The following is a 25,137-nucleotide window of genomic DNA, read 5'->3' as shown; positions in this document are numbered from 1 at the left end:
GGTGACGCAGGGGAATCATAGGGAACGCATCAGTCTCTATATTATTGATTCGCCTGCGTTTCCAGTGGTGCTGGGAATTCCCTGGCTGGCCCGGCACAATCCCAGTATTTCGTGGAGACAGGGGGTTCTCCAGGGATGGTCCGAGGAGTGTTCTGGAAGGTGTCTGGGAGATTCCATCGGTGCCACGTCGGTGGAGAGTCCAGACCAGGGTTCCACGGTGTGCATTCCCCCTGAGTATGCCGATTTGGCAATCGCTTTCAGTAAAAAGAAAGCAACGAAATTACCACCCCATCGACCGGGAAGCGATTGTGCGATAGATCTCCAGGTAAACGCTGCGCTTCCCAAGAGTCACGTGTACCCCTTGTCCCAAGAGGAGACGTTGGCTATGGAGACATATGTCACGGAGTCTCTGGGACAGGGGTACATTCGGCCCTCCATCTCACCCGTCTCCTCGAGTTTCTTTTTTGTGAAGAAAAAGTAGGGAGGTTTGCGTCCGTGTATTGATTATAGAGGTCTAAATGCCATCACTGTGGGGTTTAGTTACCCACTACCTCTCATCGCTTCGGCGGTGGAATCATTTCACGGAGCGCAGTTCTTTACAAAACTGAACCTCAGGAGCGCGTACAGTCTGGTGCGTATTCGGAAAGGAGACGAGTGGAAAACCGCATTTAGTACCACATCGGGCCACTATGAGTACTGCGTCATGCCGTATGGGTTAAAGAATGCTCCAGCCGTTTTCCAATCCTTTGTAGACGAGATTCTCAGGGACCTGCACGTGCAGGGCGTGGTTGTATATATCGATGACATTCTGATCTACTCAGCTACTCACGCCGCGCATGTATCTCTGGTACGCAAGGTGCTTGGTAGACTGCTGGAGCATGACCTATACGTCAAGGCTGAGAAGTGTGTGTTCTCCAAACGAGCCGTCTCCTTCCTGGGTTATCGCATTTCCACCTCGGGGGTGGTGATGGAGAGTGACCGCATTAAGGCCGTGCGTAATTGGCCGACTCCGACCACGGTAAAAGAGGTGCAGCTTTTTTGGGGTTTTGCCAACTACTACCGAAGATTTATCCGGGGTTTTGGCCAGGTAGCGGCTCCCATTACCTCACTGCTAAAGTGGGGCCCGGTGCGGTTGCGGTGGTCAGCAGCGGCGGACGGAGCTTTCAACAGGTTGAAGGCTCTGTTCACGGATGCGCCCGTGTTGGCGCATCCGGACCCCTCTTTAGCATTCATAGTGGAGGTGGACGCGTCCGAGGCTGGGGTGGGTGCCGTGCTATCACAGCGCTCGGGTACGCCACCAAAACTCCGCCCCTGCGCTTTCTTCTCTAGGAAGCTCAACCCAGCGGAGCGTAACTATGATGTGGGGGACCGGGAGTTGTTAGCGGTGGTCAGGGCTCTGAAGGTGTGGAGACACTGGCTTGAGGGGGCTAAGCACCCCTTTCTCATCTGGGCCGACCACCAGAATCTGGAGTATATTCGGGCAGCTAGGAGACTGAACCCACGTCAGGCAAGGTGGGCTATGTTCTTCACCCGGTTCCGGTTTACATTATCCTATAGACCAGGCTCCCAAAACGTAAAGGCTGACGCACTGTCCCGCCTTTACGACACAGAGGATAGGTCCACCGAACCCACTCCCATCCTCCCCGCCTCGAGGCTGATAGCACCAGTGGTATGGGAGGTGGATTCGGACATCGAGCGGGCGCTACGGGCGGAACCCGCGCCTCCTCAGTGTCCGGCGGGGCGGAGGTACGTGCCGCTTGGTGTTCGGGACCAACTGATTCGGTGGGCTCACGTCCTACCCTCCTCGGGTCACCCTGGGGTGGCGAGGACAGTGGGGAGCCTTCGGGGGAGGTATTGGTGGCCTACCTTAGCTCGGGACGTTAGGGTTTATGTCTCCTCCTGTTCGGTATGCGCCCAGAGTAAGGCTCCTAGGCACCTTCCTAGAGGGAAGTTGCAACCCCTCCCCGTTCCACAACGGCCATGGTCTCATCTGTCCGTAGATTTCCTGACCGATCTTCCCCCGTCTCAGGGGAACACTATGGTTCTGGTGATTGTGGATCGGTTTTCTAAGTCCTGCCGTCTCCTCCTGTTACCCGGTATCCCTACGGCCCTACAGACTGCGGAGGCCTTATTCACCCACGTCTTCCGGCACTACGGGGTGCCGGAGGACATCGTTTCTGATCGGGACCCCCAGTTCACGTCCCGAGTATGGAGGGCGTTCATGGAGCGTCTGGGCGTCTCGGTCAGCCTGACTTCCGGTTATCACCCCGAGAGTAATGGGCAGGTGGAGAGAGTGAACCAGGAGGTGGGTAGGTTTCTGCGGTCGTATTGCCAGGACCGGCCAGGGGAGTGGGCGAGATACATTCCCTGGGCCGAGATGGCCCAGAACTCACTACGCCACTCCTCTACTAACGTGTCCCCCTTTCAGTGTGTGTTGGGGTACCAGCCGGTCCTGGCACCATGGCATCCGAGCCAGACCGAGGCTCCTGCGGTGGAGGAATGGGTACAGCGCTCCAAGGAGACCTGGAGGGCTGTCCAGGAGTCCCTCCAACAAGCTAGGAGAAGGCAGAAGAGGAGCGCTGACCGCCACCGCAGTGAGGCCCCCGTGTTTGTACCGGGGGAAAGGGTCTGGCTCTCGACCCGAAACCTGCCCCTCCCCTTGCCCTGCCGGAAGCTGGGGCCACAGTGTGTAGGGCCCTTCAAAGTCCCGAGGGGAATAAACGAGGTGTGTTATCGATTACAACTCCCTTCCTATTATCGTATTAACCCCTCGTTTCATGTGTGTCTCCTCAGGCCGGTGGTAGCTGGTCCCCTGCAGGACGGTGAGGTGCCGGAGGTCCCTCCTCCCCCTCTGGACATCGAGGGGTCCCCGGCGTATACGATACGGGCCATTCTGGACTCGAGACGCCGGGTAAAGGGCCTGCAGTACCTCGTGGACTGGGAGGGGTACGGTCCGGAGGAGAGGTGCTGGGTACCGGTGGAGGACATTTTGTATCCATCAATGTTGAGGGATTTCCATCGCCTCCATCCGGATCGCCCTGCGCCTCGTCCTCCGGGTCGACCTCGAGGCCGGTGTCGGTGCGCTGCGGGAGCCGTGCGTCAGAGGGGGGGTACTGTCACGACTCCGACCGAAGGTGACTCCCCTTCCTGTTCGGGTGGCGCTCGGCGGTCGTCGTCGCCGGCCTACTAGCTGCCACTGACTCTTTTTCCTCCCCCTCCTTATGTGTTTATTTGTTACACCTGTGTGGAGGTGATTATCATTAGTTGTGCTTTATTAGTCAGCCAGCCCGTACGTTTCTTTGTGCGGGATTGATTCAGTTGTACATTGGGATTCGGGAGTAGACGAACGTATTTGTTTGTTGCGTTCATTAGAGTATATTTGGACTGGGTTTTTGTCCCCCGTGTATGGGACATTTGTTTTGTTACACTCAGTGTTTTCGTGGGGACATTGTTTCCCGTGTGCGCATTAAAAGCACTATATTGAACTATCTGTTGTTCCTGCGCCTGACTTCACACCCCCGACACCCAGAGCGTTACAGCATGGAGGGCACTCCTCGAGTGCGTACTCCGTTTGTACATATTTAGAGGTATGCATTGATGCAACCTTCAACGGAAAGTATGCAAAGAAATATGACGCAACCCCTTAAAAAACAACGCAATTTAAAAAATGAATGTCGACCATTATTATACCTTTATTTCAACAAGGAACACAGACTGAGACCAAGGTCTCTTTTACAGCTGGGCCCTGCGTATACATGTTTACACATAGAGTTTAGGTACAATGATTAAGAGATTACACAAGGCAAACAAAACGATCACAGAAATCACAAAAAATACAACAGCAGATTGTTACATTTACACATAGGTTATTCCTAACTTGCATTACCCGAAGCAGTTACAAGCAATACAAAAATACAAATCCTCCAATAAATATTTAAAACGGGCAAGGGGGACAAGAGTCTCAAGTTTAAATTTGGTCTGCAGTCCATTCCATAAGCAAGGAGCGTAACAGGAAAAGGCAACCATACCCAGCTCTGTGGAAATCGCATGGGCGATTTGTAATCCATGCTTGAGTGTAATCCATGCTTGAGACCTGGTTTTATGAATTATATTTCTAATGTTGATAACTGATGATAAATAAGAAGGTTGTTTATTCAGAAGTGCTTTATAGACAAACACAAGAGCATGTTGTTCTTGTCTCATGGACAACGAAGTTCAACCCACATTTTGATATAAAACACTGTGGTGAGTTCCGACTTCGGAATGAAATGTAGCCTATTCACATCGCATATGTTGGGTGACTACAATATTTTATCTTGAGAAGTTAATAAATACATGCTGTGTTAATTTTGGCATGTTTACCTGCCTACGTACCGTAGATCGCAAGTCCATAATAAGTCAATTGGGATAACTACTACTATTAGCTAGCTACCCATGAAGAATTGACAACTATATTGCGTAATATTAGTTTTATGTCATTTTGCTTGTTAAACTATCTGGTTAGCTACATTATTATGATTCACATATAGCTAGCTGATTGTTATGAAGTAAAATGGTTGCTTTGCGTATATCTTGTTTAGTCTCTATTGCCATTGGCCTGACTGGAAGACGGTTCAGTGAATGGGTAAGTCAACAGGGCTAACTCGTTAACTAGCAAGCCACGAAAAATGTACATCTACCTTGTGCAACAGTATTATTTTACGTCGTCCCCTCGCCCCGACCCGGACGCGAACCAGGGACCCTCTGCACACATCGACAACAGTCACCCACGAAGCACGGTCGTTACCCATCGCTCCACAAAAGCCGCGGCCCTTGCAAAGCAAGGGGCAACCCTACTTAAAGTCTCAGAGCAAGTGACGTAACTGATTGAAACGCTAGTAGCGCGTACCCGCTAACTAGCTAGCCATTTCACATCCGTTACACTTGCATAACATTAGTTGTAGGTAATTTTTGCCTGTTTTAACTAGCTGGCTAACTAGATAGCTACGATTCATATATCTAGCTGATAATTATGAAAACATTTGCTTTGTGTATATCTTGTTTCGTCTATTGTTGCCACTGTCCTGGCTGGAAGAAGGTTCAGTGAATGGGGAGGTGAAGCATGCATTCTCCACAATCTCGTCCTCACAAGAACTTACTCAAGAGAACGTTGTCGGAGAATGAGTGTGGAGCAAGGTAGTATGCATATTGAGAAACAGCCAAGGTGTGTCAATCAACATCCTTTTGCTTGGGTTCCTTTCAACCACCATCATTATTTCTTAACCATTATGTAGGCCTCAACTGTCAACCCAGGTTGTATATATGGTTGACTAGGCTAACACTCCTTCATCACATGATCATGCCTAATGGGATTTTTTCTTCAGACCTGTCTGACCTGTCCACTGACTGTCAGGTTAATCTGTCTCAACAGGTACTCACTGGTGTGGAGGAGGCAGATAGACATAGACACATAGAACACAACACAATACAGCCTGCTGGGTGGAGTATGCTAAGCATGTGCTCATGATAGGTCCATTCTAGTTGTTCACTTGAGTGATTGTTAGACTGGATAATAGTCATGCTATAGCCAATGTAGTGGAGCTAGGCAATATGGACAAAAATCCATATTGCGATACATTGCCTGAATTGATGCAATAACAATAAACAGAGTGATAAGTTTATAACATTAACGTGCACCACAGTGTTATAAATTATCCTTTAAACTACTACTACTACTACTTTGATGGTTGTAGCCATGAAATTGTCCCATTAACAATCACCCATATTAGCAAACTTATTTCATTTCAAACTTCACATTTCTCTACCACATCTCTGCCTGCGATAAGTCATCAGTATGTTTGGTGTCTATAATTTTCAGTTTATCGTCCCCAGCTCTACAATGTAGCCAATAACATGACTCTTTCTCGATCTCTATTCATCCATGTTGGTCTATCTCAGAGTTAGCGAAGTGCAGTGAACGTCTTCTACCCACTAATGAAGTATGTTAGGGCACTAGTCAGATGAAATCCTCTGTCTTTTCCCTGTTGGACACATAAACGATTCGGTTTGGTTGATGCAAGTACAAACTCAAACATGAAATCCCTGTGGGTAAAAAAAAATACCCCATCTGTCTCTGGAGAACACAACATCTCTCACACTGCTGCTTTTTATCTAAAAGAGATAAGGGTGCAAAACAACCTTTATATAAAGGCCAACTTAGCTTATTTTAACTACAACATCTTTTCCTGGGGGAATAGACTGGTGCAGCTTGCGATTACAAAATAAGGCTAAGTGTACTCGGTGCACTCATCCTTAAGCTGCAGAGTGCTTTACAATCAAGTGTTAATCTAAACAAAATCCGTCCCTATAACATTGGACTGGAAGCTGAATAGTAAGGAATTATTTAGGAAGTTGCCTAATTAAATCATTATACAGGCAGGACACAAAGTATACAAACCTCATTTCTAACCTGTGGTGTGAAAACCTTGAAAACAAAATTATTTTATTAAAGCCCCTTGATACATTTAAAAGCCAATCAGGGCTTCATTGTGTGACAACTTGAGAATGATATTCTGCACAACACTTTTTGCTTGGTTTCACACTTTCACTCAGCTCCCAGAAGCACTTTGTTCAATGGAGAAAATAAATGTTTTCCTCCATACAACAGACCTAAAGAGAGATGTGAATTAGCAATCTACCCAAAACACAACCCCGAAACACTGTGTGGATGGGGCTCGATAAACAAACACTGCTAGTCTGCTACCACAGTGGGATTTTACAAGGGAAATGCTAAGACAATATGGTTACTGTACACAAATCTATGTCCGTCCAATACTAACTGTAGGCCTACTATTTGTTGAGGTTTGTTGGATGAAGCTATTCTTCACAAATATACTACTGACACAGCTGATTCAAAACAGAACCAAACTGATGGTTAGGCCTACCAACAATTCATCACTAGCAGAAATCTGGAATGTCCTTGGTCATACACAGTACCAGTCAAAAGTTTGCACACACCTACTCATTCAAGGGTTTTATTTTATTGTAGAATAATAGTGAAGACATCAAAACTATGAAATAACACATATGGAATCATGTAGTAACCAAAAATGTGTTAAACAAATCAAAATATATTTTATATGAGATATTCTTCAAAGTAGCCACCCTTTGCCTTGATGACAGCTTTGCACACTCTTGGCATTCTCTTAACCAGTTTCATGAGGTAGTCACATGGAATGCATTTCACTTAACAGGTGTGCCTTGTTAAAAGTTCATTTGTGGAATTTCTTTCCTTCTTAATGCGTTTCAGCAAATCAGTTGTGTTGTGACAAGGTAGGGTTGGTATATACAATGTAGCCCTATTTGGTAAAATACCAAGTCCATATTATGGCAAGAACAGCTCAAATAAGCAAAGAGGAACGACAGTCCATCATTACTTTAAGACATGAAGGTCAGTCAATGCGGAACATTTCAAGAACTTTGAAAGTTTCTTCAAGTTCAGTCACAAAAACCATCAAGCGCTATGATGAAACTGGTTCTCATGAGGACAGCAACAGGAAAGGAAGACCCAGAGTTACCTCTGCTGCAGAGGATAAGTTCATTAGAGTTACCAGTTCCCGAAATTAGCAATTAACTGCACCTCAGCTTGCAGCCCAAATAAATGCTTCATAGAGTTCAAGTAACAGACACATCGCAACATCAACTGTTCAAAGGAGACTGCGTGAATCAGGCCTTCATGGTCGAATTGCTGCAAAGAAACCAATACTAAAGTACACAAATAAGAAGAAGAGACTTGCATGGGCGAAGAAACACGCGCAATGGACATTAGACCAGTGGAAATCTGTCCTTTGGTCTGATGAATCCAAATTTGAGATTTTTGGTTCCAACTGCCGTGTCTTTGTGAGACAGAGTAGGTGAACGGATGATATCCGCTTGTGTGGTTCCAACCGTGAAGCATGGAGGTGTGATGGTGCTTTGCTGGTGACACTGTCTGTGATTTATTTAGAAATCAACGCACACTCAACCATCATGGCTACCACAGCATTCTGCAGCAATACGCCATCCCATCTGGTTTGTGCTTAGTGGGACTATCATTTGTTTTTCAACAGGACACCCTCCAAGCTGTGTAAGGGCTATTTGACCAATAAGGAGAGTGATGGAGTGCTGCATCAGATGACCTCGTCTCCACAATCACCTGACCTCAACCAAATTGAGATGGTTTGGGATGAGTTGGACCACAGAGTGAAGGAAAAGCAGTCAACAAGTGCTCAGCATTTGTGGTAACTCCTTTAAAACAGTTGGAAAATAATTCCAGGTGAAGCTGGTTGAGAGAATGCCAAGAGTGTGCAAAGCTGTCATCAAGCCAAAGGGTGGCTACTAGGAAGAATCTAAAATCTATTTTGATTTGTTAAACACTTTTGGGGTTACTACATGATTCCATGTGTTATATCAAAGTTTTGATGTCTTTACTATTATTCTACAATGTAGAAAATAGAAAAAATAAAGAAAAACCCTTGAATGAGTAGATGTGTCCAAACGTTTAACTGGTACTGTATGTCCAGGTATTCGGGAAGCCATTAATATACTTTAACACGTGTAATTCATCACAGACAAAGAGGCAAGCGTGACCTAATGAGATTCATCATTATATATGCCTCAAACCTGTATGTATGGAATTCAAACACTTCCCAACGTATACAGTACAGTAGGAACAGCTAGAGCTGAGGCAGAAAAACAAGTCTACTGAGTTCTACCAACCTTAACCTGAGGTAAAGTCAGCCAGTAGGTAAAAGATAGTTAAAGTAGGCCAAGTGTGATCACCTCCTGGCTGCTCCACCCTATTCAGTGGTATTCACACACAATGCTGCCAAACCCATGAAATAGCACAGCGTTCCTCCACATTGTGAGACTAAATATTGCTCAGTTAATTCAGTTATGCCCTGCCTGGCCGGCCACACCCACACTGGAGGGTAGGCACAGCACATGCACACACGCACCTACACGTTTTCTGTTAAAATGAGCAGCCAGCCAAACAAAAACAGCAGCAAAGACAGACAGGCAGCAGACTAAACAACAGCAGGCTGTATAAAGAAGTAACCTCCTCTGACGCAGCATCAGCAGCAACAACATACTTCAGACTGGGACCCTGTAAACAAACAAACACTCCACTTTTTAATTCTACTTCCAAAGACCTTAGTTCCAAAGTTCAGTCAAAACACAGACAGGGTTTATATAACAGCTAGGCCTAAGTGTTTAGTTTGTTATTCACACATAAATTAATTAGAGGAGTGGAGCCTGGTTTAACTGTGTGATGAACAAAAGTCTGAGCAAAGTAAAATAGTCAAAATGTTTAGAAAATGCAGCCTACAATGGATGACTGCTGTAATTGAGAGATCTATCTTTATGATTGATGTGTCCAGTATGTGTCCTGTGGGTGAAAGTGTGATACAGTTACAGTATTATACTGTCACAATGACAGAGGACCAGGTTAATTTGCTGAGGTTGTTGTTGAGGTTCAAACACAGTCAACTCAGTCAAACATACTGAGCACTGGGTGTTCTTTTGTTCCAGGGCCTCATGTTCACCCATGTGACTGACTGACAATCCCTAACACTAAACACCTGAGTGTGTAACTCACTAACAACAACCACACACACACACACACACACACACACACACACACACACACACACACACACACACACACACACACACACCACTTGAACAGTAAAACATCAAAATAATTAAAATGTCACAATGATGAGCATTATTTCCCTTTCCATTATAGCTGCTATTGAAAAATAAGTCCTAATTTCTGTATCATGACAGAACAAATGGCCACAGTTCAGAGAGCTAATCAGGGGTTGTTAGAGGGGCAGACGATAAGAATGTACACTCACTGTGTCAGGTTTTGCCCCAGAAACATTAAGAGCCATAAGAGTATCAGACAACTACCTGGATCCCAACAGGCCAGCGAGACACAGAACAGTTATGGAAAATAAAGAGGGGATTTCGGGGAAAGTGGCGGCTTGTGTTCTGGACCTTGAGCAGTTACGGGAAATCAGAGTGATGATCTATGGCCCTCTAGTGTCATTCAAGGGACATTTCACCCTATAACCCTATAACTCCATGCCTTCAGAAAGTATTCACACCCCTTGATCGTTTCCCTATTTTGTTGTGTTACAGCCTAAATTTAAAATGGTTTAAATTGAGATTTTTTTTCAGTAGCCTACACACAATACCCCATAATGTCAAAGTGTAATTATGTTTTTATTTAAATACAAATGACTTAAAAATGAAAAGCTGAAATGTCTTGAGTCAATAAGTATTCAACCCCTTTGTTATGGCAAGCCTAAATAAGTTCAGGAGTACAAATTTGCTTAAGAAGTCACATAAGTTGCATGGACTCACTCTGTGTGCAATAATAGTGTTTAAAATGATTTTTGAATGACTACCTCATCTCTGTACCCCACATATACAATTATCTGTAAGTGTCACGCCCTGATCTGTTTCACCTGCCTTTATGATTGTCTCCACCCATCTTCAGGTGTCACCTGTTTTCCCCATTAGTCACTGGGTATTTATTCCTGTGTTCTCTGTTTGTCTGTTGCCAGTTCGTCTTGTCAAATCAACCAGCGTGTTTTTCCGTGCTCCTGCTTTTTCCTTATCTCTGTTTTTCTAGTCCTCCCAGTTTTGACCCTTGCCTGACATGATTCTGAGCCTGCCTGCCTGACCATTTTGCCTGCCCTGACCTCGAGCCTGCCTGCCACTCTGTACCTCCTGGACTCTGACCTGGTTTCTGATCTTTTGCATGTCCATGACCTGTCTCTTGCCTGCCCCTTGGGTTATAATAAATATCAGAGACTCAAACCATCTGCCTCCCGTGTCTGCATCTGGGTCTCTCCCTGTATTGTTATAGTAAGGTCCGTCAGTCGAGTAGTGAATTTCAAACACTGATTCAACCCCAAAAACCAGGGAGGTTTTCTAATGCAAAAAATTAAAAAAGCAGAAATTGAATATTTCCTTTGAGCATAGTGAAGTTATTAATTACACTTTAGATGGTGTGTAAATACACGCAGTCACTACAAAGATATAGTCGTCAGTTGCTGGAGAGGAAGGAAACCGCTCAGGGTTTTCACCATGAGCCCAATGGTGACTTGAGGCCAAACAGTTACAGAGTTTTTAATGGCTGTGATAGGAGAAAACTGAGGATGGATCAACAACATTGTAGTTACTCCACAATACTAACCTAATTGACAGAGGGAAAAGGAAGCCTTTACAGAATAAAAATACTCCAAAACATTTATCCTGTTTGCAACAAGGCAGCAGTAAAGTAATACTGCAAAGAAATTGGCAAAGCAATTCACTTTTTGTCCTGAATACAAAGTGTTACGTTTGGGGCAAATAAAACGCATGAGTACCACTCTCCATATTGTCAAGCATAGTGGTGGCTGCATCATGTTATGGGTATGCTTGTAATTGTTAAGGACTAGGGAGTTTTTCAGGAAAAAAAGAAACGTAATGGAGCTAAGCACAGGCAAAATCCTAGAGGAAAACTTGGTTCAGTCAGTCTGCTTTCCAGCAGACACAGGGAAATGAATTGTTCTTTCAGCAGGACAAAACCCTAAAACACAAAGCCAAATCTGCACTGGAGTTGCTTAACAAGAAGACAGTGAATGTTCCTGAGTGGCCGAGTTACAGTTTTGACCCTAATCTACTTGAAAATCTATGGCAAGACCTGAAAATGGTTTTCAAGCAATAATCAACAACCTTGAAGCATTTTGACAAGAATAATGGGCAAATATTGCACAATCCAGGTGTGGAAAACTCTTAGAGACTCACCCAGAAAGATTTACAGCTGTAATCGCTGCATTTCAACAAAGCATTGACACAGGTGTGAATCAGGTCTCCAGTTTGAATACTTACAGTACCAGTCAAAAGTTTGGACACACCTACTCATTCAAGGGTTTTTCTTTATTTTTACTATTTTCTACATTGTAGAATAATAGTGAAGACATCAAACTATGAAATAACACATAACCAAAGAAGTGTTAAACAAATCAAAATATATTTAATATTTTAAATTCTTCAAAGTAGCCACCATTTGCCTTGATGACAACAACTTTGCACACTCTTAGCATTCTCTCAACCAGCTTCACCTGGAATGCATTTCAATTAACAGGTGTGCCTTGTTAAAAGTTCATTTGTGGAATTTCTTCCCTTCTTAATGCGTTTCAGCCAATCAGTTGTGTTGTGACAAGGTAGGGTTGGTATATACAATGTAGCCCTATTTGGTAAAAGACCAAGTCCATATTATGGCAAGAACAGCTCAAATAAGAAAAGAGGAACGACAGTCCATCATTACTTTAAGACATGAAGGTCAGTCAATGCGGAACATTTCAAGAACTTTGAACGTTTTTTCAAGTTCAGTCACAAAAACCATCAAGCGCTATGATGAAACTGGTTCTCATGAGGACAGCAACAGGAAAGGAAGACCCAGAGTTACCTCTGCTGTAGAGGATAAGTTCATTAGTTACCATCCTCAGAAATTGCAGCCTAAATAAATGCTTCATAGAGTTCAAGTAACAGACACATCTCAACATCAACTGTTCAGAGGAGACTGCGTGAATCAGGCCTTCATGGTCGAATTGCTGCAAAGAAACCAATACTAAAGAATACCAATAAGAAGAAGAGACTTGCATGGGCCAAGAAACACAAGCAAAGGACATTAGACCGGTGGAAATCTGTCCTTTGGTCTGATGAGTCCAAATTTGAGATTTTTGGTTCCAACCGCTGTGTCTTTGGGAGACGCAGAGTAGGTGAACAGATGATCTCCGCATGTGTGTTTCCCACCGTGAAGCATGGAGTAGGAGGTGTGATGGTGTTAGGGTATTTTGCTTCTGACACTGTCATTGATTTATCTAGAATTCAAGGCACACTTAACCAGCATGGCTACCACAGCATTCTGCAGTGATACGCCATCCCATCTGGTTTGCCCTTAGTGGGACTATCATTTGTTTTTCAACAGGACAATGACCCAACACACCTCCAGGCTGTGTAAGGGCTATTTGATCAAGGAGAGTGATGGAGTTCTGCATCAGATGACCTGGCCTCCACAATCACCCAACCTCAACCCAATTGAGATGGTTTGGGATGAGTTGGACCGCAGAGTGAAGGAAAAGCAGCCAACAAGTGCTCAGCATATGTGGGAACTGCTTCAATACTGATGGAAAAACATTCCAGGTGAAGCTGGTTGAGAGGATGCCAAGAGTGTGCAAAGCTGTCATCAAATAAAAGGGTAGCTACTTTGAAGAATCTAAAATCTGTTTTGATTTGTTTAACACTTTTTTGGTTACTACATGATTCCATATGGGTTATTTCATAGTTTTAACATCTTCACTATTATTTTACAATGCAGAAAATAGTAACAACAAAGAATGAGTGTCCAAACTTTTGACCTGTACTGTACGTCACCGCACTGTGTGTGATTATTTCACAGACAGACGACTGAGCATATAAGAAGCCAACTACAATATTTGATAGGAAGCAGTGATATATCAGAATAATATTGATACTTGGCCATTCATTTACTCTATGTAGGAAGGACCCAGAGTTGACATTTTATTTTCAGGTGGAAAATTGTTTTATAAGGTTAACAATTAAAGAGGAAGTAAAATGGAACTGTGATTGTGAGTGTGTGTGGTGCAATATCAACAATAGATGCAGTAAAGAGGTCAATCAAACTCGACCAAAACAATGGAATTGCCATGGAAACTCGTGGCGAAAAGGGCCATGGGGGAAAGATCCCAAATCTCCTCATTGCTACCCAGCAAAAGTACCCTACATTTAGGCTATTGTTTACAGTGCATTCAGAAAGTATTCAGACACCTTCCCTTTTCCCACATGTTGTTATGTTATAGCCTTATTCTAAAATGTATAAAATACATAATACCCCATAATGACAAAGCGAAAACAGGTTTAGAAAATGTTGCTAATTTATTACAAATAATAAACTGAAATATCTTATTCATATAAGTATTCAGACCCTTTGCTATGAGACTCGAAACTGAGCTTAGGTGCATCCTGTTCCCATTGATCATCCTTGAGATGTTTCTACAACTTGATTGGAGTCCACCTGCGGTAAATTCAATTGATTGGACATGATTTGGAAAGGCACACACCTGTCTATATAAGGTCCCACAGTTGACAGTGTATGTCAGAGCAAAAACCAAGCCATGAGTTCAAAAGAAGAGTTCACCTTCCAACAGGACAATGAACCTAGGCACACAGCCAAGACAACTCAGGAGTGGCTTCAGGACACGTCTCTGAATGTTCTTGAGTGACCCAGCCAGAGCCCGGACTTGAACCCGATCAAACATCTCTCGAGAGAAACCTGAAAATAGCTGTGCAGCGATGCTCCCCATCCAACCTGACAGAGCTTGAGAAGATCTGCAGAGAAGAATGGGAGAAACTCCCCAAATAAAGGTGTGTCAAGCTTGTAGCGTCATACACAAGAAGAGGCTGTAATCGCTGTTAAAGGTGCTTCAAAAAAGTACTGATTAAAGGGTCTGAATACTTATGTAAATGTAATATTTCAGTTTTTATATATACATTTGCTAAAATTTCTACAAACCTGTTTTTGCTTTGTCATTGTCGGGTATTGTGTGTAGATTCATGAGGGGAAAAAATAATTTAATTAATATTAGAAAAGGGCTGTAACATAACAAAATATGGAAAAAGTCAAGGGGTCTGAATACTTTCTGAATGCACTGTCTACGTAGAAATCGGAGTATAATGCTTGTATGGAAGTCAACTCCAACACATGTTCATGTCATCGTCACCAGTCAACTGCATTACAGTTAAAAAACGATTTACCAACATCACCAATTTCTGTATGCTAGCTATGCTAACCTGCTTATATGAACAGGAGTTGGCATTTAGCAGCCACTTCTTCTAATCCTGAAAACTTCAACATTTTATGCAGCGAAAACAGTCAAATATATCCAAATCAGACTTAAGTAACTACATTGTGGGTCTGTTACAACACATAAATCATGACAGATTTGACAATTATCCACTTAGTTAGATCAGATTTGTTGAATGTGTGCCAATCTGGTCAATGGAACAGTCTGCATTCCATTGACTCTTTTACCGCATCTATCAAACCAAGCATGATAGAATGTTTGAATTTTGAATGTTTGTCGCTCAGAGTCAGTGTTGATTTAAAACCATTCTATTTAATTTCCATTGTGATTCTAAATCATACGAATACACTGATATTTGAATAAGATGATATCACAATTGAATAGAACAACTTCAATGGAATGTTTAAAGTTTAGAATGTTTGGTAGTTAGCCGTAAATGTTGATTGGAACTCCGTTTTGGTGGCAACAACCTCAAGACTACAAGTCTGATTTGCTTTTGCTATGATCGATCCAGTTCTATTTATTTAATTTTTTACCCCTTTTTCTCCCCAATTTCGTGGTATCCAATTGGTAGTTACAGTCTTGTCTCTTTGCTGCAACTCCCGTACAGACTCGGGAGAGGCGAAGGTCGAGAGCCGTGCGTCCTCCGAAACACAACCCAACCAAGCCGCACTGCTTCTTGACACAATGCCCACTTAACCCGGAAGCCAGCCGCACCAATGTGTCAGCGGAAACACCCTACACCTGGCGAACGTGTCAGCGTGCACTGAGCCCGGCCTGCCACAGGAGTCGCTAATGCGCGATGGGACAAGGAAATCCCTGCCGGTCAAACCCTCCCCTAACCCGGACGACGATGGGCCAATTGTGCGCCACCCCATCAGTCTCCCGGTCGCGGCCGGCTGCGACAGAGCCTGGACTCAAACCCAGAATCTCTAGTGGCAGAACTAGCACTGCGATACAGTGCCTTAGACCAATGCGCCACTCGGGAGGCCACAGATCTTAATTTGAGCCAGTTTGCTATGGCAGGAATATAATCCTGCAGCAACAGAAAATGTGAACTATTATGTTGATTATAATTATTGGATTTTTTTGTAGGGGTTGATACATTTTCCATTAGGGCAAATCAAGTCTGACATTTTAAAGTGGAAATTACAAACTTTAGAAGCCTTTTTAAACCTTGAATACACTACAAAAGAGTGATCAAATTAAGATCCTACATCTGTATATCCAGCGATATGTACAGGCTGGACCATGAATGACATGCAGAGCACCAATGGAGGCAAACGGCCCGGGTCTCTGTTAGTGCGAGCCGTACTGGACGTATCAGCTCAGACACATGGCTATGATCCTTGAGCACAGCCAGCACCTGCCTGAGCAGAAGCAGAGTTGGTCGACTTGTACAAGGAGGTGAGGCACAGGTTTCTCTTTTACAGAAACAGACCCTAGATAGACTCATACAAGAAGAGGCTTGGGCTTGTGAGTTCTAAAACCAGTGGCTCTTTTCTAATGAAGTAATGGAGAAACTGGAAGCTAATCTGTGAATGCACTGTACCCATGTTGAATTACATTGTAGTAGTAGTATTAGATAAGATTAGATAAAATGCGATAAGTTAAGTTATTTTACTATGAATACATTGCATAAATAATATATTTGAATATAACCATAAACAATTATGGTGAGTCTTGTGTGTGTGGTCTGTGTGTACTGATCTATTTTATTTTAAATTGACCTTTATTTAACTAGGCAAGTCAGTTAAGAACAAATTCTTATTTATAATGACGGCCTGGGAACAGCGGGTTAACTGCCTTGTTCAGGGGCAGAACGGCAGTTTTTTCTTTGGCAGCTCAGGGATTTGATCTAGCAACCTTTCGGTTACTGGCCCAACACTCTAACCACTAGGCTACCTGCCACCCCTACGGTCTATGGTCCCCTACCTGAGAGGCTGCGAGGTCTCGCGTCGGCCAGGTCAGAGATGGCCCCTGAAGTGACAGTCTTCTTCATTCGGGAGCCTGTGGCTACTGCCCCGAGGGTAGGCTTGGCCAGGGTGTCATCACTACTGGCTCTCTTCAGCTATAAGACACACATACAACATACAGTCTGTGAGGACAGACGCCGCGAGAAGCAAGTACAGGAAGTGAAGATTTAATGGACAAAAGGACATATAACAAAACAAGAACAGCATCTGGACGGGGGAACAAAACGACATTAATGTAGACACGGGGAAGAAACTGAGGAAGTGACAAATATAGAGGAGGCAATCAATAAAGTAGTAGACTCCAGGTGAGTCCCATGAAGCGCTGATGCGCGTAACAATGGTGACAGGTGTGCGTAATGATGGGCCGCCTGGTGCCTTCGAGTGCCAGAGAGGGGGAGCGGGAGCAGGCTTGACACAGTCAGGGATTAGGAAACCACAGATTACCTCACCAATTGGAAAACTACTAGTAAACTACTCAATCTACTAGTATGAAATTGTAATAGCACTCAATCTGTACTATAGTGAGATATGTTGTCAGTCTATGCTTTGTGACACCCAACCGAGGTCAGAGTGTATGCAGGAGATGCAGAGGTAGACTAATGCAAATGAACATGATCAATTATCCAAATTAACAGAATGGCTCTTAGACAAAGTAAAGCGGTGGTAACTTCCCCCATCTCCTTCCCACCTGTCCCACTTCCAACCTCCCACCATTCATTAAGGAGATGTTGGGTGTGTTCAGTGGTGTGAAGTTACTCTCCTGTCTGGTATAACTCACCCTGCTGAGGCGCAGGTCTGTGGCCAGGGTGTTGGAGGACCTGGATGTCTTGATGCCTGTAGCTGTGGTGGAGGTGGTGGTAGAGAGGGCGAGGGAGACTTGCTTGGCCCTCTCCTGAAGCCCTGGCTTGGGCAGCCCCGCCTTGGCGGAACCCCCTTTCAGCATGGCTCTGTCTGCTATACCTGCAGCCTACGAGAGAGAGAGAACAGGGTATACATATTATTATGGATACATGGGTATGACAAAAATGCTTCAGTCATTATGACCTCTGCTGGTTTAAATTAAATGATTTCAGTACGGGTTTACTCTATTTAGCCTATTTCAATAAAAACTATTAAACATGGCCCTCAGTAGTAGACATAGTATTCCAGATCCACATCAAAATAATGTACAGGAAAATATGTACAGGAAAAGAGTCCTACATCTAATCAAGTAGATCTTGGGTACATTTGGTACAGTTGTAAAGAGAAAGGGCCTATGTATCTGAGAGAAGAGAGAGTCCAAAGTGAAGGGGTGGTTAGAGGATATGGTGCTGCCACTGATGGCATTTCAGCCTGTGCCATGACATACAAGACACAAGTCAACAGTAGGTAGTCTGAGCAGAGTGAGAGGGCAGCTGAGGAAGTGAGACTATCAGTCCCCCGGTGGTCAGGACACTTTCTGTTACAGAACTGAGAAAACACAGCCTCCTATCCAATCAGATATCCTTCGACACCACTGGGACATCAAATGTAACACAACACACCCAGATCACAGTACACTAGTTGGTGGTAGGTGGTTTGGATTCACTTAACTAGGGGAATACGCAAATTGGAATTCAATCATGTAACATCTCATTTTGAAGCACGAAAAAAGTAAACAATACAATACCATCCCTTACTGCAGTTGTGATTCAAAGTAGGCTATTATACTGAAAAAAAGACAGGAGTGGCTTGGTGTCAAAATACAATTAAAATGTTTGTGAGATCGATGAAAAAGCACAGGGACCAGCACAGGGACCAGCACAGGGACCAAAGTCTATTAGTGACAAATTACAGACATAGTGGAAAAATTCTGAAAAATGAAAGAAGATATAGGCAAGTGGGTGTGGAAAAGGCAGGTGGTTATTGACTGAAGGAAACTAAGTGCTCTTAGCTTAGAAAGCCACTGACTGCACTTCCCTACTCTTTACTGTAATGACCTGTACCACTGCTCGCTGTGGAACTGACTCATTGATTTGAACCAAGGTGGGGAGGTGAGGTCTCAGGGAAGGGTATCCCAATCATTACTGACTAACACGCACGCATAACCCACTCACACAACGTTAGAGTGAGAGTGCCTGTGAACGGAGATACCCGACACTTTGGTGTCCTCCATCAATAAAAGGGGTCGGCTGAGTGCAGACACCCCCCCCCCCCCCCCCCACTCTCTGATCTAAATTATTATCATTCTTGCAGCACTTTCCTCAGCGTTTACCCTACTTACTGAAGCACACAGTATAGACCTCAAGTTAACATTTACATTGCAAGAAGTCCCATTTAGAATCAAATTGAGTGGTTCTCCGAGGTACTTAAACCCTACAATGAACTAAATAACAATAAATTGCTGGATGGATGTGTTCTTCAAACATTAACAATTAGTCTACCTCTAACGCTGCAAGGCATTTAGCACATTTAACGTGACATTGTACAAGCAGCCCACATCCTATTTTAGCCCAGTCTTTCTCACAACCTCCATGGGTGTATAATGACAGGCAGCCTGAGCAGGAATTAAACAAGCTGGCTTCAGAGCAAAACCATCTACCCAGATCTGAATTCAAATGGTATTTTAAATCTTTCAAATAGTTTGAGCTGGTCTAGATTTCCATGTGTGCAAGGGTTTGCACTTTTGGGACTTTTCCCTTAGTTCCATTATGCCGGGAAAGTTCAATCATGTGCACCTAGTTTTTCATAGACCTCAAATACTATTTGACTCCTTTGAACCCAGGTCTGCTAATTCATAGAAGGTGGTTGTCTCCCTAGAAAAGTTCCCACTGCTACCTTTTTAACATCGAACTGTAATTAGAGAAAGCCTGCAGGTCCTTACTGTAACAGTCCTGACCTGTTTTATGTTGTTTTTTATGTGTTTATGGTCAGGGCATGTGTTTTGGGTGGGCAGTCTATGTTATCTGTTTCTATGTTGGTTTTGGGTTACCTGGTATGGCTCTTGATTAGAGGCAGGTGGTTTGCGTTTTCCTCTAATTAAGAGTCATATTTAGGTAGGGCGTTCTCACTGTTTGTTTGTGGGTGATTGTCTCCTGTGATGTCTCTCGTGTTGTCGATGTTCTTCACTTACGGGGCTGTTTGGCTGTTCGTGCGTTTTGATGTAACGTTCCTGTTCGTGAGTTTACGTTTGTTGATGTGAGTTTATGTTCAGGTTCCGTTCTACGTCGTTTTGTTGTTTTGTAGTTTTGAAAGTGTTTTGTTTTGTTTCGTGGCCGTCGTATTTATAATAAAGATGGCTTATTTCCCTGAAGCTGCGTATTGGTCTGATGATCCTTCTCTCCTCACCTCTTCCGAGGATGAGGAGAGCGACAGCCGTAACAGAATCACCCACCACGCTAAGACCAAGCGGTATGGGAATGCTCGACGGAGCAACAAGAACTTCTGGACTTGGGAGGAGATCCTGGACGGTAGAGGACCTTGGGCTCAACCAGGGGAATATCGCCGTCCAAAGGAGGAGTTGGAGGCAGCGAAGGCTGAGAGGCGCTGGTATGAGGAGGCAGCGCGACGACGCGGTTGGGAGCCCGTGAGTCAGACCAAAACATTTCTTGGGGGGGGGCACACGAGGAGTGTGGCAAAGCCGGGTAGGATACCCGAGCCAACTCCCCGTGCTTACCGTGGAGGTAGAAGGCGTCGTACTGGTAAGACACCGTGTTATGCGGTAAAGCGCACGGTGTCCCCAGTACGCGTGCTTAGCCCAGTGCGGGCTATTCCACCTTGCCGCACTGGGAGGGCTAGGTTGGGCATCGAGCCGGATGTCATGAAGCCGGCCCAACGTATCTGGCCTCCAGTACGTCTCCTCGGGCCGGCGTACATGGCACCAGCCTTACAGGTGGTGTCCCCGGTTCGCCTGCATAGGCCAGTGCGGGCTATTCCACCTCGCTGCACTGGCAGGGCTACGGGGATCATTCAACCTGGTAGGGTTGGGGAGGCTCGGTGTTCAAGAGCACGTGTCCTCCTTCACGGTCCGGTAGACCCGGTGCCACCTCCATGTACCAGTCCTCCGGTGGCAGCCCCCCGTACCAGGCTGTCTCTCCGGGTTCTCTCTCCTGCTGTTTCCTCCTCTCCAGCGCAGCCAGTGCCTAGACCACGCACCAGGCTGTCTCTCCTTCTACTTCCTACAGAGCCATCCGTCTCCCCAGCGCCATCTGAGCCATCCGTCTCCCCAGCGCCATCTGAGCCATCCGTCTCCCCAGCGCCATCTGAGCCATCCGTCTCCCCAGCGCCATCTGAGCCATCCGTCTCCCCAGCGCCGTATGAGCCATCCGTCTGCCATGAGCCTGCAAAGCCGCCCGTCTGTCATGAGCCTGCAAAGCCGCCCGTCTGCCATGAGCCTACAGAGCCGTCCGCCAGACAGGAGCCGCTAGAGCCGCCCGCCAGACAGGAGCCGCTAGAGCCGCCCGCCAGACAGGAGCCGCTAGAGCCGCCCGCCAGACAGGAGCCGCTAGAGCCGCCCGCCAGACAGGATCTGCCAGAGCCGCCAACCAGACAGGATCTGCCAGAGCCGCCAACCAGACAGGATCTGCCAGAGTCGTCCTGCCATGACCAGCCAGAGTCGTCCTGCCATGACCAGCCAGAGTCGTCCTGCCATGACCAGCCAGAGTCGTCCTGCCATGACCAGCCAGAGTCGTCCTGCCAGGACCTGCCAGAGTCGTCCAGCCAGGACCTGCCAGAGTCGTCCAGACAGGATCTGCCAGAGCCGCCAACCAGACAGGATCTGCCAGAGTCGTCCTGCCATGACCAGCCAGAGTCGTCCTGCCATGACCAGCCAGAGTCGTCCTGCCATGACCAGCCAGAGTCGTCCTGCCATGACCAGCCAGAGTCGTCCTGCCATGACCAGCCAGAGTCGTCCTGCCATGACCAGCCAGAGTCGTCCTGCCATGACCAGCCAGAGTCGTCCTGCCAGGACCTGCCAGAGTCGTCCAGCCAGGACCTGCCAGAGTCGTCCAGCCAGGACCTGCCAGAGTCGTCCAGCCAGGACCTGCCAGAGTCGTCCAGCCAGGACCTGCCAGAGCCGTCCAGCCAGGACCTGCCAGAGCCGTCCAGCCAGGACCTGCCAGAGCCGTCCAGCCAGGACCTGCCAGAGCCGTCCAGCCAGGACCTGCCAGAGCCGTCCAGCCAGGACCTGCCAGAGCCGTCCAGCCAGGACCTGCCAGAGCCGTCCAGCCAGGACCTGCCAGAGCCGTCCAGCCAGGACCTGCCAGAGCCGTCCAGCCAGGACCTGCCAGAGCCGTCCAGCCAGGACCTGCCAGAGCCGTCCTGCTATGACCTGCCAGAGCCGTCCTGCTATGACCTGCCAGAGCCGTCCTGCTATGACCTGCCAGAGCCGTCCTGCTATGACCTGCCAGAGCCGTCCAGCCAGGACCTGCCAGAGCCGTCCAGCCAGGACCTGCCAGAGCCGTCCAAACAGGACCTGCCAGAGCCGTCTAAACAGGACCTGCCAGAGTTCCTCAGCCAGGACCTGCCAGAGTCCTTCAGCCGGGATCTGCCCCTTGTCCCGGTGCTGCCCCTTGTCCCGGTGCTGCCCCTTGTCCCGGTGCTGCCCCTTGTCCCGGTGCTGCCCCTTGTCCCGGTGCTGCCCCTTGTCCCGGTGCTGCCCCTTGTCCCGGTGCTGCCCCTTATTCCGGTGCTGGCCCTTATCCTGGTGCTGCCCCTTGTTCCGGTGCTGCCCCTTGTCCCGGTGCTACCCCTTGTCCCGGTGCTGCCCCTTGTCCCGGTGCTGGCTGTTTATTTAGGGGAAGGTAGTTTTAGGGTGGTCAGTGGAAGGGGTAGACAGAAGAGGGGAGTGACTATGGTGGTGTGGGGAGAGCGTCCTGAGCCGGAGCCACCACCGTGGTCAACTGCCCACCCAGACCCTCCCCTGGACTTTGTGCTGGTGCGCCCGGCGTTCGCACCTTGAGGGGGGGGTTCTGTAACAGTCCTGACCTGTTTTATGTTGTTTTTTATGTGTTTATGGTCAGGGCATGTGTTTTGGGTGGGCAGTCTATGTTATCTGTTTCTATGTTGGTTTTGGGTAACCTGGTATGGCTCTTGATTAGAGGCAGGTGGTTTGCGTTTTCCTCTAATTAAGAGTCATATTTAGGTAGGGCGTTCTCACTGTTTGTTTGTGGGTGATTGTCTCCTGTGATGTCTCTCGTGTTGTCGATGTTTTTCACTTACGGGGCTGTTTGGCTGTTCGTGCGTTTTGATGTAACGTTCCTGTTCGTGAGTTTACGTTTGTTGATGTGAGTTTATGTTCAGGTTCCGTTCTACGTCGTTTTGTTGTTTTGTAGTTTTGAAAGTGTTTTGTTTTGTTTCGTGGCCGTCGTATTTATAATAAAGATCACCTCTTCCGAGGATGAGGAGAGCGACAGCCGTAACACTTACAGCCTTATCTGATTATCTGTGCACTGTGTGTGTGTGTGGCCCGTCATATGATGTTGCCCAATATCATCCATCCTCACTGGCCTTTCCACAGACAAGTCTGGTAATGTACCTCAGCTAGATAGGCCTAACCATTGTCACATGTATAAATCATATCCAGGTTAGTAAAACATGTTCAATGTTTCTAGGACATGTTCGGAACTTCAAGATGAGGAAGTGAGACAAAATTGAGGAAAAGCTAAGAGCTGCTTCTAAATGTGAAAAGGTGAAATGGTAGAAATTGAGGAAGCAAACACTGAGGTAATGTCTATTGAATAGTCACAACGAGTTAAGTCTTTCTCTGTGAAGATAGGCTATCAGCTAAGATGTTTTAAAAGTACTTCACTATGTGTAAAACTCTCTATGAAAACACTGACCTTGTCTCAGTAGTACCCTGACAGAGACACATGGGCCTAATTTGTTTTCACCTTCATAGTAGCGCATGACTCAAGGTTTAGTTTTCCTACTGCCGGGACACAGTTATGTAAAGACAACCTTTATTGTTCCTCAGCAGAGACAGAAGGACAATTAGGCCTACCGCACTGGGAGTGTGTCCTACATCAAAATGACCTAATTACAACAAACCCAATGTCTTAGAAAGAGATCGAGAGGGAGAGAGAAAGAGAGATAGCGATTGAGAGCAAGAGGCATTTTACAAAATGTTATTGTCTTCCTGATGACAGTGGTTTCCCTCATTTTGCTTCAAACATTTTCAAAAAACATACAATATTTCTCAGGAAATATGAGTAATGTAGCTAAATGGCTTTATGGGAAAGCTAGGCTAAATATGGAATTTGGTTAGCAGCATATCCACAAATTAAAAAGTACAATATGATTTATAGTTACCAAAGCCACTGCCCTAACTATTGGGTTGTTCTTCCCTAATTACATTGGCTATGACAGCTAGGCGATGTAAAGACACTACAAATACAGAGATCTTATGGGGTTTTCTGTTGCAATACTTAGACATACAGATGTATAGTCATAATTTGAGCCAGTCTGATGTGGCATGAAAATAATCCTGTAAATTTCAAATATTATGTGGATTACAATTAACAGACATTTTTGTAGGAGTTGATACATTTTTTGTTTGGGAAAATCAAGTCTGACATTTTAAAGTGGAAATTACAAACTTTAGAAGGCATTTTAAACCTTGAATACACTACACGTTCGTGTGTGATCAAATTAAGATCCTACATCTGTTGGGCTAACAACAATCCAAAAGGCTGCTGAGTTTAGATAAGGAATGCTTGTGCTAACAGACATTTCTTATCAGTTTGGAATTAAGATGTGAGTGAAACACTTCTGAGACATCTTCTAATTCAGGGGTGAGCAACAGGCAAGTAAACCATATCAGTTCTCTATATCTGACAAGTAGTATGGAGCTGCAGTTCGGAGTATTGTTTCTTCATCATAATGTAGGCTAATGTATTCTCAGTGAACTTGATGTTTTTTTCACCTGTTCACAAAAAAATATTAATTGAAGTTGTTAGGTTTATCTCCTATCCTACATCCTGATATTACCAGGTTCTGACCACTAACTGGTTCTGTTCCTGCTATTCTGTGATACATTTTTTAATGATAAAAGGATAGTTCACCCAATAGCTGGAACAGCACCATCTAGTGGTCAGCATTTGGTAATATCAGGATGTAGGATGGGACATAAACCTAACAACTTCAATGACTAATTTCACTGAACAGGGGAAAAACATCACCAAATTCACAGGCCTATAGTATCTTTAACTAGCATTGAAAAAGTTTATCTCTCCCTATCTTCTGAATCACGTTTGTAATGTTAGTACAGTAGCCTATGGTTCAAAGGGGGGAGGTGCAAGTAG

At 45.6% G+C, this 25,137-nt stretch overlaps 1 protein-coding gene across 3 annotated transcripts in view; it reads right to left on the bottom strand.

Moving 5' to 3' along the window:
* Positions 1-25,137, bottom strand: part of LOC129868310 (cytospin-B-like) — a 188,060-nt gene that overhangs the window by 111,771 nt on the left and 51,152 nt on the right. For all 3 annotated transcript variants that reach the window (XM_055942173.1, XM_055942172.1, XM_055942174.1), the window contains exons 2-3: positions 17,658-17,846; positions 16,839-16,974 (exon numbers count right to left, since the gene is read on the bottom strand). In XM_055942173.1, coding sequence (XP_055798148.1) covers positions 16,839-16,974; positions 17,658-17,822 — 301 coding nt within the window. In that variant the 5' untranslated portion in view covers positions 17,823-17,846. The remainder of the gene's footprint in view (positions 1-16,838; positions 16,975-17,657; positions 17,847-25,137) is intronic.

Source organism: Salvelinus fontinalis, chromosome 13 (genome assembly GCF_029448725.1).
Source record: "Salvelinus fontinalis isolate EN_2023a chromosome 13, ASM2944872v1, whole genome shotgun sequence".
NCBI classification, from domain to species: Eukaryota; Metazoa; Chordata; class Actinopteri; order Salmoniformes; family Salmonidae; genus Salvelinus; species Salvelinus fontinalis.
The sequence above is the reverse complement of the archived record's forward strand: the minus strand, read 5'-3'. Positions and strand labels throughout refer to the sequence as shown.